This window comes from Nerophis lumbriciformis, linkage group LG02 (assembly GCF_033978685.3).
Source record: "Nerophis lumbriciformis linkage group LG02, RoL_Nlum_v2.1, whole genome shotgun sequence".
Lineage (NCBI taxonomy): Eukaryota > Metazoa > Chordata > Actinopteri > Syngnathiformes > Syngnathidae > Nerophis > Nerophis lumbriciformis.
The window spans coordinates 32,912,229-32,925,026 of record NC_084549.2 but is presented as its reverse complement, the minus strand read 5'-3'; the positions used below and the strand labels follow the sequence as shown (position 1 = coordinate 32,925,026).

At 40.7% G+C, this 12,798-nt stretch overlaps 1 protein-coding gene across 3 annotated transcripts in view; it reads right to left on the bottom strand.

Annotated features, from left to right (window-relative positions):
* LOC133606758 (phosphofurin acidic cluster sorting protein 2-like) overlaps positions 1–12,798 on the bottom strand; it is a 97,222-nt gene that overhangs the window by 8,162 nt on the left and 76,262 nt on the right. For 2 of the 3 annotated variants that reach the window (XM_061961072.1, XM_061961086.1), the window contains exons 12-23: positions 11,755–11,882; positions 11,475–11,607; positions 11,292–11,396; positions 11,067–11,173; positions 8,423–8,577; positions 8,233–8,343; positions 7,660–7,762; positions 5,157–5,189; positions 4,299–4,341; positions 4,168–4,210; positions 1,057–1,195; positions 758–981 (exon numbers count right to left, since the gene is read on the bottom strand). In XM_061961072.1, the coding sequence (XP_061817056.1) occupies positions 758–981; positions 1,057–1,195; positions 4,168–4,210; positions 4,299–4,341; positions 5,157–5,189; positions 7,660–7,762; positions 8,233–8,343; positions 8,423–8,577; positions 11,067–11,173; positions 11,292–11,396; positions 11,475–11,607; positions 11,755–11,882 (1,324 nt within the window). The remainder of the gene's footprint in view (positions 1–757; positions 982–1,056; positions 1,196–4,167; positions 4,211–4,298; positions 4,342–5,156; positions 5,190–7,659; positions 7,763–8,232; positions 8,344–8,422; positions 8,578–11,066; positions 11,174–11,291; positions 11,397–11,474; positions 11,608–11,754; positions 11,883–12,798) is intronic. The other variant, XM_061961078.1, reaches the window with a different exon arrangement.

Genomic DNA, 12,798 nt, shown 5'->3' with positions numbered 1-12,798 from the left:
CTACAAAGTCGATCATGGAACTGCGGCCTAGGGTGTTCTGGTGCCAAGTGCACATATGGACACCCTTATGTTTGAACATGGTGTTCGTTATGGACAATCTGTGACGAGCACAAAAGTCCAATAACAAAACACCACTCGGGTTCAGGTCCGGGCGGCCATTCTTCCCGATCACGCCTCTCCAGGTTTTACTGTCGTTGCCAACATGAGCGTTGAAGTCCCCCAGTAGGACAAGGGAATCACCCGGGGGAGGACTTTCCAGTACTCCCTCGAGTTTATCCAAAAAGGGTGGGTACTCTGAACTGCTGTTTGGTGCATAAGCACAAACAACAGTTTCCGAGGGAAATCTGAGTCTCGGTTCTTGTATTTCCATAGAAGTCTTCGAGCTGCTCTTTGTCTGATCCCTCACCTAGGACCTGTTTGTCTTGAGAGACCCTACCAGGGGGCTTGGAAGCCCCCGGACAACATAGCTCCTAGTATCATTGGGACACGCAAACTCCTCTACCACTACGTGGCAGCTCAGAGAGGAGCCAAGCACCAATTAAATAGATTTCAATTGTGTTTTGAGTTAAGGGCTCTGTCACAGAAACAATTCAGCTCGTAAGTTGAGGTAGTACTGTAAAGAAGTTTACAAAAACAAAGTTATCATAGTCTGAAATTTTAAGTAACATAATCAAAAATAAAAATCTAATATTTTACAAGAAGAAATGGTCAACATAGTCGAAATGTTGTCATGGTAACAACCCCCCCGTCCATGTACCTTTTTTGTTCTTCTCTTTGGTGACAACAGTCATGGCCATGCTGGGTGGGGGGGTCAGCTCCCCTCCGCATGGCAGACGGCTGACTTGGAGGGAGCGGAAGTTACTCTTCAGCGTGTTCTTCAGTCCCACGTCTCGCTTCTCTCCTTCTTTCTTCTTCTCGGGTCCTTGCCACGTCCAGTAGTCCACCTGCAGGCCCATCACTTCACTGCCGGAACACGGAGAGCTGCAAAAACAGCAAAGACCCACCTTGACGACCTGCTGATGCAGTGGTGAACATTTATTTTGTTGTGCGTCTTACCCAGCTCCGGAAAGGGCGGTGGACACAGAGGGCGACTGTGGGGGCGTTCCCCCAATCTCCTTCCCATATGGACCAGCCGATGGGGGTGTGGGGGAGGCCAAGATGCTTGTGTTGCCCCCCATTGCATCATCAGAATCCACTGTCAACAGGACATAGACAATCTTAGAGTAACATCCTTTATTGGCATGTGAGTCTTATTACCTCCTACTTCATAAAATCAATACATTTTTCAACTGTTTTTGGTTACTTGTTAGCAAGATGACACATCTTCAACCATCTGCATGAAATATTGTGGGTTAGGGGTGGCTGGGACAGGACTGAAATGTATTTAACTATAGTTAGGATATACTTTACTAAGATATACTTTTGATATGTAAATATAATTAGTCAGCAAAGAAGAACTGAATGTTAATGCCATGATCGATGCATGTATATATATGTCACAGTATATACTTTCTATAAAAATATGCACCGCTACTCAACAAACTCTTATATACACGCCCAGTGCGTGGCTTAGAAAAACAAACGGGTTTGTAATTAGAGTGGAGATGAAAACTTATGAGAATTAACAGCTGTCGCTGGAGGCAGCTTCCTGATGTAGATTTATTAATAGGTCTATCATTATCTACTGCAGCATGTTGGTAACGCTACTCAGCTTTGGGTTTAAACTTGTGTTACACTTGCTGACTGTATTATATATATATAATTTTTTTTTAAAGAAACTCATCAGCCGAATGCAGCTGAGATAGGCTCCAGCACCCCCCGCGACCCCGAAAAGGACAAGCGGTAGGAAATGGATGGATGGATGGATGGATGGATCAGCGGTATTACTGCTGACTGAGCGCTTACAGTGCAACCTGCATTTAGGAACCCCTCAATGCAAAAACCTTTCGTTCACAAATCACAGACCGAATCAAAATATGCTTTGGAGTTCAAACCTTGTTTCAGTGTACGAACATATGATACACCCATTATGTGCCTTGCAGTGGAGCCATTTTGTGTTTGCAGCACATCCACTGTGGGCGGGCTGATCGCTATTTGCTTCTCATTCAGTCAACACAATGCTACTGTTAGCTACTGTGATTCTTTGTGAGCTTTTGAAGTGTTTTTTTCAGCCTTTTGTATAGCATGTTTCTAATTTTACTAGCTTAATATGAGTCAAAAGAAAGCAACGGACAAGCAATGTGTGGTTTGAAACATTCAGAAAGTATCCACAGCGTTGTCGGCACTGCCTTTCCCTTTCCTCCGCTGAACGCAAAAACGATTACTAACAATGCATAGTGGATTTTACTTTTATATTCCCAATCAACCTGGCTGTTAAAGTAAGAAGTTGTGTGATTTTAAACTGTGAGTGCACCACATGGCTAGTGACTGTGTGTGTGTGTGTGTGTCTCGGCAGGGTGGCAACAAATGAGGACAGTTGAGCTAGTTGTTTTTGACTTTGTTATCAAATAAAAAGTTGATCCATTACTTCCGTGTTATGTTTGTTTGATATACAGTACTGTATAGTGCTTGAAATTGCGTTTATAAAGTACAAACCTTTACTAACCTACGGATTTTTCTCAAGGCTGGAAGCCATTATTCGTATTTACATTCTTTCTTATGGAGAAATGTGCTTCAATATATGAGCTTCTCTATTTATGAACCCTGTTCAAGAACCAATTAATTCACATTATATGACATTCTCATGTACTCTAAATTCTTAGTAGGGTTAAAAAAAAAATGTTTATTAAGTATTTTTACATTGAAATTTGCACATTTCTTTACAATTATTGATTTAAGGTACCCATATCTTTTTTTTTGTCTCAATCCTATTACCTGTAACTAGCATTATTTATTATGCAGTATAGTAGTAATAGTAGTTTATTGTGAACATGTTAAAAACAAAGCAAAAGAAAATAAAAAGGAAAAAAGGAGACAATGAAACGATTACCAGTACGTTAGAAATTTGTGACTGATACGTTAGCAATGTTAGCTCGATTTGTTGTGTAGCTAGCTTAGCCTTCTAATAAAAGACAATAGCATCACTGTCCACCGGCAAAATAAAGAATGATCTTCCTAAAAAATATACTTTTAATTGAATCAGTCCCTACTGTGTTTGGCAATGGACCACTTAGTATTACAATCAGTACGATTATGCAGACCGTAGCCTAGCGAAATGTATTAGTGACGGCGTGGCGCAGTGGAAGAGTGGCCGTGCGCAACCCGAGGGTCCCTGGTTCAATCCCCACCTAGTACCAACCTCGTCATGTCCGTTGTGTCCTGAGCAAGACACTTCACCCTTTCTCCGGATGGGTGCTGGTTAGCGCCTTGCATGGCAGCTCCCTCCATCAGTGTGTGAATGTGTGTGTGAATGGGTAAATGTGGAAGTAGTGTCAAAGCGCTTTGAGTACCTTGAAGGTAGAAAAGCGCTATACAAGTACAACCCATTTATCATTTATCATTATAGTCGGCTAAGGCCTCTATCTTTTACAAAGGTTCGAGCAGTGCAGTAAAAGTATTACCATGATATAGAATAGAAAGCATTTTATTGTCAATATACACATGTATACGCCCAGGATCTAGCATTGGAAAGCTAATGACTCGGTAGCCAGCGTATCGTACCAGAAATGTCCACGGGGGGCCGCATTGTCTCGCGAGATCATCCGGGATGTTGTGGTGAAAGCTAAGTAAAAATTAAATGGCTGGTGGCAATCACTAATGCCCATATTCCATATGGTCTTAGCAAAACAAAACAAAAAACAACTACTGTAGTAAACAGGGCTGCCATGCCTGAGATGAAAGAAAGGCTAGTCATCTTGAGGGGGTGTGGTAAGGAGGGCCTCATTTGCATCTAACAACTCTGCCTCTCAAAATGAACCGTTTTTGAAAGAAGCCAAAAATTGTCTTGAAGATAAGTCTTTACAGCAAAATCTATGCAACATTTTGACCAAAGAACCATCATTACATGTTATAAAGACCAAAATGAAGTGTCTTAAAAATAGAAAAAAATCACGATATGACCCCTTAAGGCTTACGGTGTTTTATGCCATTACTCGATTAAGCAAACAATTACTCCATTACTAAAATCATCAATAGCTGTAGTCTTAGTTTAAACAAAAGCTGCCTTACCAGAGGTTGAGAGGCTTTGCTCCACAATCCCGACTTTCACAACCTGCAAGTACAACAAATTATTTTACCATTAATTTAGAATAAAAGCAGAATGATCTGAAAGTGTTTATATTGGGGGGGGAAGACCCTACCCCAATAAATGGCACAAATTTCTGACAGGAGTCCTCGTCCGGGCTGTGAGGGGAAACAAGGTAGAGGCTATTAGTGAAGCAACAGGAGACTTGGGACACTGCAAAACTTCAGAGGTGCAACACTCAATGGTCCTGAAGGGAAGATGGCACCATGCCCCATCGCAGCAGAAATGGCACATGACTGGCTTTGAGGGGGGAATGAGATCACCTTGGGGGTCATGAGATGAATGAGTGGACCGCTCCTTACAACCAAATTTGAATAAGAAGGATGTTCTTGTAGAGACCTGTGTCTACCATTCATTTCCATTTATGGCTCAACCATCTTGCACAAGCTCCTTAACACACATGCAATCATAGCAGACGTTATGGTTATAGCAATGGAAAGATCAAGCGCAAACAACTAATCTATTCCATCTTTAAGATCACACAACATCTCGGTACTCGTGATGCTTTTTGCTTTGTGACCCCTTACACTCTGGAATAAATGGCTTAATGAAAAAGACACAAAGCCAGTACAGTAACAGGAAATGAAAATGGAATATGCTAGGGTGATGGTCCCCCTTTTGCAGACACAACAACTTCTGAGAAAGACTTAATACAAGATTTTGGAGTCTTTTGTCCAAATATTTTACATTTCATGCTGACTCAAGCCAGTATATGGGATCATTTTAAGGTTGTTAGGCAAATCGTCACTGCAACAACACAAAGGGCACAGTTAAGTCACACAAAACCCCAAAAGGTCGTGCAGAGTGACACTACGGTAAGTTTCAAAATGGGAAAAGGTGTGTTATAAGACACAGCAGACGGCGGTGAGGAGAATAAAAAAGGGAAAAACCAAACAAGAGTTAAATTAGATACCTGATGTAAAAATCAAAATACAAACTTCTTTTCCTTGAATGCAAATAAAAACAATGGGAAGGGGGGGAGAAGGAATGCAAACAGTGTTAAACTGTGTGTTGGATTTGGTACCTTCTGACTAACAAGGAAGCCACTCTTCACATAAGGGAAGCAGAAAATAACATGCAGATGCATCAACTGGGCTGTCCATCAGTTACTATGACAACCCTAAAAACCTTTGCTGAAACTTTGATTGGAAATAAACATGCGGATGTCTGCAAAAAAAACACTAATTGAAGAATTTCAGCAGCAAACTTAACATTTGTGATCATCCATGACTGATGTTTGCATGCAGTGCACTTCCATCTTTAATCATCTGCACCTGCACAATCTAACGCGTGTTTCCCTTACATTCATGTACTTGTTGAAGCTCGCCACAAAGATACAGTATTTCGTCGGCCACGCCCGAGATAATAAACATATAACAATGAGTCTGTGAACGTAGCTCTTTCGGGTAGATGGCCTCCTAACTCTGCTTCTTGATCCACCTGATATGCAGCTGGTCTGCTTGAGCAGTGATTCTCAAACTGCAGTAGGTGTACCACTAGTCAGAGCCGCGCATAGGGGAGTACGGCCAACTCGGTTTCAAATTTGGCAGCAAACATGACACCCTGCAGTCACGTAAGGGGCTTTTGACCAACCAGAGAGAGTATGGCCAGAGGATATCCAAAATAATATGCAGGCTCCATCTAATAATGCACCAAAGAATCACTTGATTAAAGAACAGTGTTTTATTTTCCTATATTCAAACACAGTGTTACTGTTCAAACTGTGTGTGAAGTTACAGTGGCCAAAATAATTAAATACATAGTCGTGGTCAAAAGTTTCCATATACTTGTGAAGTACATAATGTCATGGCTGTCTTGAGTTTCCAATAATTTCTACAACTCTTATTTTTTTTGGAGATCACATGGACAAAGATAAGACCTTCTGGAGGAAAGTTCTGTGGTCAGATGAAACTAAAATTGAGCTGTTTGGCCACAATACCCAGCAATATGTTTGGAGGAGAAAAGTTGAGGACTGTAATCCCAGGAACACCACACCTACCGGTAAGCATGGTGGTGGTGGTAGTATTATGCTGTCGGCCTGTTTTGCTGCCAATGGAACTGTTGCTTTACAAAGAGTAAATGGGACAATGAAAAAGGAGGATTACCTCCAAATTCTTTAGGACAACCTAAAATCATCAGCCCGGAGGTTGGGTCTTGGGTGCAGTTGGGTGTTCCAACAGGACAATGACCCCAAACACACGTCAAAAGTGGTAAAGGAATGGCTAAATCAGGCTAGAATTAAGGTTTTAGAATGGCCTTTTCAAAGTCCTGACTTAAACGTGTGGACAATGCTGAAGAAACAAGTCCATGTCAGAAAACCAACAAATTTAGCTGAACTGCACCAATTGTGTCAAGAGGAGGAATTCTACCAAAAAGCTTGTGGATGGCTACCAAAAGCACCTTTTTGCAGTGAAACTTGCCAAGGGACATGTAACCAAATATTAACATTGCTGTATGTATACTTTTGACCCAGCATATTTGGTCACATTTTCAGTAGACCCATAATAAATTCATAAAACAACCAAACTTCATGAATGTTTTTTGTGACCAACAAGTATGTGCTCCAATCACTCTATCACAAAAAAATAAGAGTTGTAGAAATGATTGGAAACTCAAGACAGCCATGACATTATGTTCTTTACAAGTGTATGTAAACTTTTGACTACGACTGTATGTTAAATAAAAGCTCTGTCTTGTTTTCAATGAATACTTAGGCCTACTTTGCTACTGTATTTTATTATTGGTCATTATGGTGGTACTTCAAAAACCACTGTGCTACAGAATAATATATAGCGGGATGTTGCTAACTTAACAAGCATTTAGACTTCTTTAGATAATTTCTCAATAAAGCAACAAATCCAGTAAATTTTTCTGGTCTCATTATACACTTTGTTAGAGTCACATGCAACAAAGGTATTGCTATGTGGTAGTGTTTGATTCTACCGGGTATCGGCGGAATTTGGTCTGTGCCAATAAAAGTACTGAAATTGGTACCAATCCATACGTACTGCTCCTCTCTACTAACCGCCCCCCACCCAAATAACACCCAAATGAGATCCAATAGCAAAGAGGTATTCTGCCTTCATAAAGATAATGACGCTCAGTTACTTGACAATCAGAGATGTATTCATTTCATAAAATGTTTATTATTGTGCACACAACTGTCTTAATATGAGATCGAATTCATGTGCATCTCTTGCATTGGATTACATTAGATTGTGCACATTCACATAATGCATAGTGTGCAGGAAAAATGGTAGTAAAATAAACTGAAAATAATAAAAAGAAGTGTTCTTATAATCCTGTTTGGAAATCAATTAAAGGCATACATGCTTAGCTCACAAAGACATACATGCACATTCACATATGCACATAAAATACATTGGGGTGCTTCAACTCCAACAGTCTTAATTTACCTTTTCTGTTTGTAGGTGAGCATGGCTTCAGAGATGGGAAACTGATGGGACACATTAGCACCGGCCAGATATTGAACAACACGCCCCGCTACATCAATGTTATCTGCAGGGACCAAAGAGTAAAACCACCGGTAAATAGCAACCAGTAAGCAAACATTCTTTTATGTCATTTTGTCATTTAAATTACTGACTGCAGGTGCCAAATGGCAATAAAATAAGACGGTGAAAATAAAATCCCACTAACATATGATCTCATGATGAGGTAAAGCAAAGCATTTGGTTTCAATTTTACAAGCCTTCTTAGTCAACATAATGTTGAGCCTGTTAATCTTCTTATGCAGCACCAGAGAATGAACAGGGTGGGGCAGTGGTTCTGTAAAGCAAGAACAGTCCCTCCACCAAAGCAGGCTGTAACTATCTTCCGCAAATGGAAAAAAAAATATTTCTTTCCATCCATCAGGTCCTGACCTGTGCTCTCACCCCATTTCTTTCCTTTTGACACGCTGGTGTGCTTTGCAGCCAGACACCAGAAGGGTGCATTGTTGCAGACCGTTAGCATGAGTTGTGTCCTACCTGAGGTGGGCCGTTCCGTCCTGCAGAACAACTCCCTCCATGCCGTGTCCATAAAGATGCAGTTAAACTTGCTGTCAAACGAGGCCACATATTTAGCCAAAGGATGAGAGCCTGTTCGGGAAGTGCAAAGCAAGATGATGACATATGTTTCTTGCTGTAAGATGATATTTATATAATCAGGATTATTTACCAATGGGGATGACCAGAAAGCGTATGTAACTGAGCCAATCAGGTGTCTTGTTTGCGAGTTGTTCCACGAAGAACCTCAGGATGGTGCTGAGATAACTCTGGTCACCAGCTACTGCCACTTTCATTGTAGGCGGAGTCTGTGCATTGCAGTTACAACTACAAGGTATGGAGGACAGAAAACATTTAGGCCATAATAGAAAAAAATATGTTGTTAGGGCTTTACTAGCTTTAAAACAATATGTTTTATGCTTTTGCAAAAACATTGCAAGTATTTGCCTTTCAGAAAACAAACATGTTTTTTTGGCAGGCTCATGTCACTTAAAAGCACAAATATATTGTACAACACAATTCAGAGCTGTAAGTAATTACATAACAAAGTACATTCATATTTCAACATTAAGTAACATGGGTATTACTTTCATGGTGAAACACTCATTGTCCCTACACTGAATAAAAGATCAAATATCACAAAAAAACTGAAAATGAAGATTGTGCATAATATGAATAATGCAAGACTAACTGATCCTTCTGTATTCCATGAATGCTGCTGAGATGTGCCATCGCACGCTTTTGGCGGGCGGAATACCACCGCCGGTCCCATTGAAACGGCAGTGGGACACACCAGCTCGGTGCAACCCTCCTATTAAAAGAGGTAATGATCCCTCTGCTGGTTGACATGCAGACACTTTGCTGCAACTTTTACTTCCTCTATTTACTTTTGATGTCCTCATGGGGCTGTGCACCAGAGCAGATCTCACAAACTGTGGTTTAGCCTTTTTTTGAGGTGGAAAATGTCACAAAAGATATCTTTTTTTTGTTCACTCTAATGTAAGACTATTCTTTTTATCAGTACCTTTAATTACATTTTGGAATACTAAGGTATATGAAAGTGCAAGAGCATATCATGTCATTGTCGACGATGGCCAAAATCTAACAAATCAAATTCGACTATGACAATCTTTAGCCTGAGTGTAGACTAACCTGCAGTTTTGTAAATTTATTCCTGTAAATGTCGATGTAGTCTCATGGATAATGTCCAACCTTATATCATGACTTATTGTGGAAGCTTAATTATAGCGATTTTCACATATTCGTGAGTGACTGAATTGCAAACATTTGAGTTAAATGGGACAGTTGCTGTCAGATATTTGGACACAATGTAATAATATCAATCAATCACATGTGTGTGAGTCTGGTCATACTTTGGACTTGTATTGTAATCACGTTCAAACATTTTGGTTACTGCTAGAGACAATATTTGAAGGTGAATCCCTTGCCTATTGCTGTCAGTATCATGGCCCTTTCAACAACTTGACTGAAGCATTGCACAGGTCTTGTGCAAGATAACAGCTACCTAAGGACCATATACAGTGGAACCTCGTTTCACAAACGCCTTGATTTGCGTCCTTTTCGGTTTACACACATTTACATCGCGCCAGATATGCCTCTGTGTGCAAACCATGTATCGGCGTACAAACGCTTCACTTATTCATTCATGACATTTTTATGACATCGCTTCCTGTACAGGCAGGCACGGCCATTTTAAAGAGGCGGGCTTCTTATGTCACATCCTGTTTCCATCCTGTACACACGGGTGCAGCTTTTTCGAAGAGCTTCGACAGCAAGCAGCCCTTCTGACGTGTTTATTCCCAAAATTGTCATACCTTTCACCGGTCAGAGCTGTGTCAGCCTATCTTAGAGATCACTTTGTGTGATCAGAAATGCTTTAATTATGTCCAAACTCTCACAGTCTTGCTATACAGCTTCGGGTTGCTAGACAACCGCTTTGAGCTAGCGTTTTAGCTATTTAGCCTCCGGCTTGCGGCACCTTCAGTTCGAGGATTTTATCAGCGAAGTCTTTTATTGTGATAAGATCGAAAAAGATGCCACATCGGACGTTTATTACAGCGAAGGTGAAGGCACTACCGGGACACAAGCCAATAAAGGATCGCCTCACACTGCTGATTTGTGCTAACGCTAGCAGCGACGATGTGAGGCCAAGGCTTGTTCAACAATGCCACAAATTTTCCCAGACACAAGATAAAAAGTTTTTCCTTTTTTGATTTTGTGGTTTTGGAGCGCACCAAGGAGACTGTGTGTGTGTGTGTGTGTGTGTGTGTGTGTGCGCGCGCGCATGTTGACATGTAAACTAGTGTAATGTTGTGTTGTTTGGATAAAAAAAGAGGTTGTTGAGCCATTACTTGGTTTGAGATATACAAATATATATATATATATATATATATATATATATATATATATATATATATATATATATATATATATATATATATATATATATATATGTATACCGACAAATATATGCACACAGCATATATATTCACATTATTGTGTCGTCAAAGTGTGCAGTTTTTTACTAAAATAGGCACTTTTGTAGAGGCTAGAACCAATTATTCATGTTTACATTTGTTCTTATAGGGAATGCTGCTTCACTATATAAACTTTCGGTTCGCAAACCATGTTCAAGAACCAATTAAGTTTGTGAAACGAGGTTCCACTGTACTGTAGAACATTCTCCAGCAAACTATGACAACATGAGGGTATTGTGACATGCAAGATGTTATAATTGAATTACCATTTTGCCATAGCCATTATTAATGAGTATGAGTAGGCATGACATTACTCACAATCTCTGAATGCGAGTAACAATGGTGTTGAAGGCGGCCTGGACGTCTGCAGCTGAGCAGGTGGACACGATGGGCTGGGCCTGTTCATGAAGCAACTCAGCGACGTACTGCATTGATACATATAAAAGAAAACAATCAATAACGACTATTTATTCCTCTTGGGGGTACAACCGCTGCTTAGAAAACACCTGCTTGCAAGTAGGCAGACTGGGGACAAACACATACCTGTCCTTGCCACTCCATGGTGTTGATGAGGATGATGCTCTCTGGCAAGCGTTCATCAGAGATGAGGATCTGGTTCAGTTGGTCGTACACAGACTTCCTGGGAACCTTTTGGACACATCAATGGACATCATGCTCTTATAAAAACAGCGTCTCACCACTGCGAGCTGATTTTGAGTTGTTTACCTGTGCTATAAGTCGCGACTCTGGGGAGCACTCGCTGTCTATGCTGCTGGTCCGGTCGCTTTGGGCCTTGGAATTCTGTCTGTCTTTCATTGAGGTGCTGCGCGGACGCCTCTGCAGCCTGTTCTCCATTTTACTGAAAATATGATTAAGAACAAGTAGCTGAACAGGAAGATATAAATAAGGATGAACACAATCCAGCTGTATATTATGCATATAATAACTATGTTGTGCATTTAGAAGGTTGCGTGCACAAATCCAGATGTAGCGCTCGGCCGTGTACCTTGGAGACATGTGGTTTTGGGACTCTGTCTTGCAAAGCTTGCCAACAGTGCTAGTTATCCGTTCAGTGTTGCCATCCCAGTTGCTCACCTCCCCTGGCCCTGGCCCGCTCTCATCTGCCTCTGGCTCCTTAGACAAAACAAGAAAGCAATGATGAGCCAAAAGGATTGCAGAGAAGTGATGTTCGTCGCATAACATGTACTTTCATGCCCCATGGAACCCGCCCAAGTTTCTCTCCCAGGCTTCAGGCTAGGTTCTATATCTCGTAGTATATTTGGAGCCAACATTTGAGCAGTTGTGGGAAAGAGGACAGGCAGAAGGATGTGGTCGAGGTGACAAGACTGCTGTATTTCAAAAGTATTTAAAAGAGCAAAGCAGAGGGATGGCTACACAGTACTCAGAGATGTAGCCAATAGGAAACAAATACTACAGTCTTCATTTGTCAAGTCTCATACAGCACAGGGTTGCAAGTCCACTCTTCAACAATCAATAAAATTACTTTTGCAACATTACATACAGTAAACAAGCAAAGTATAGTACAGTTGGTATGTGACTAACTGTAATTAATGGCACTGCTGTGACATTTTCATGTATAAAATGCAGTGTAATGCTATATTATCAATGTAAAACAAAGACACAGCTAAGCCCTAGGTAATCATTTTCAGCAACCAAAGCATCACACTTTAACAGTCAGATTAGACAATAAATGTGTGTATGATATGATGTGTTATTATTACACAACTCTGTGCTCAGCAGAAGCTCACTACATTTCCTAGCCGCTGCAGAGCAAACTAACCTTCAGCTCATAAGGTCATTTTTAAACCAGGGAAAACAGATTTCCAATTTTGTTTCATGGTCAACTTAAAATGCATGGCTGTAAATGACAACAATGTTGACCACCAGGCATCCTCCAATTGTTTCTGATACTGTATGTTCACCACAAAAAGGAACAGCTAAGTTCCAATGAGGTCCTTTAAAACAAAACTGAACTTTCTTTGAAAAAAACTGTAGTCAGATATTTTGTTGTACTCAAATTAACTGATTC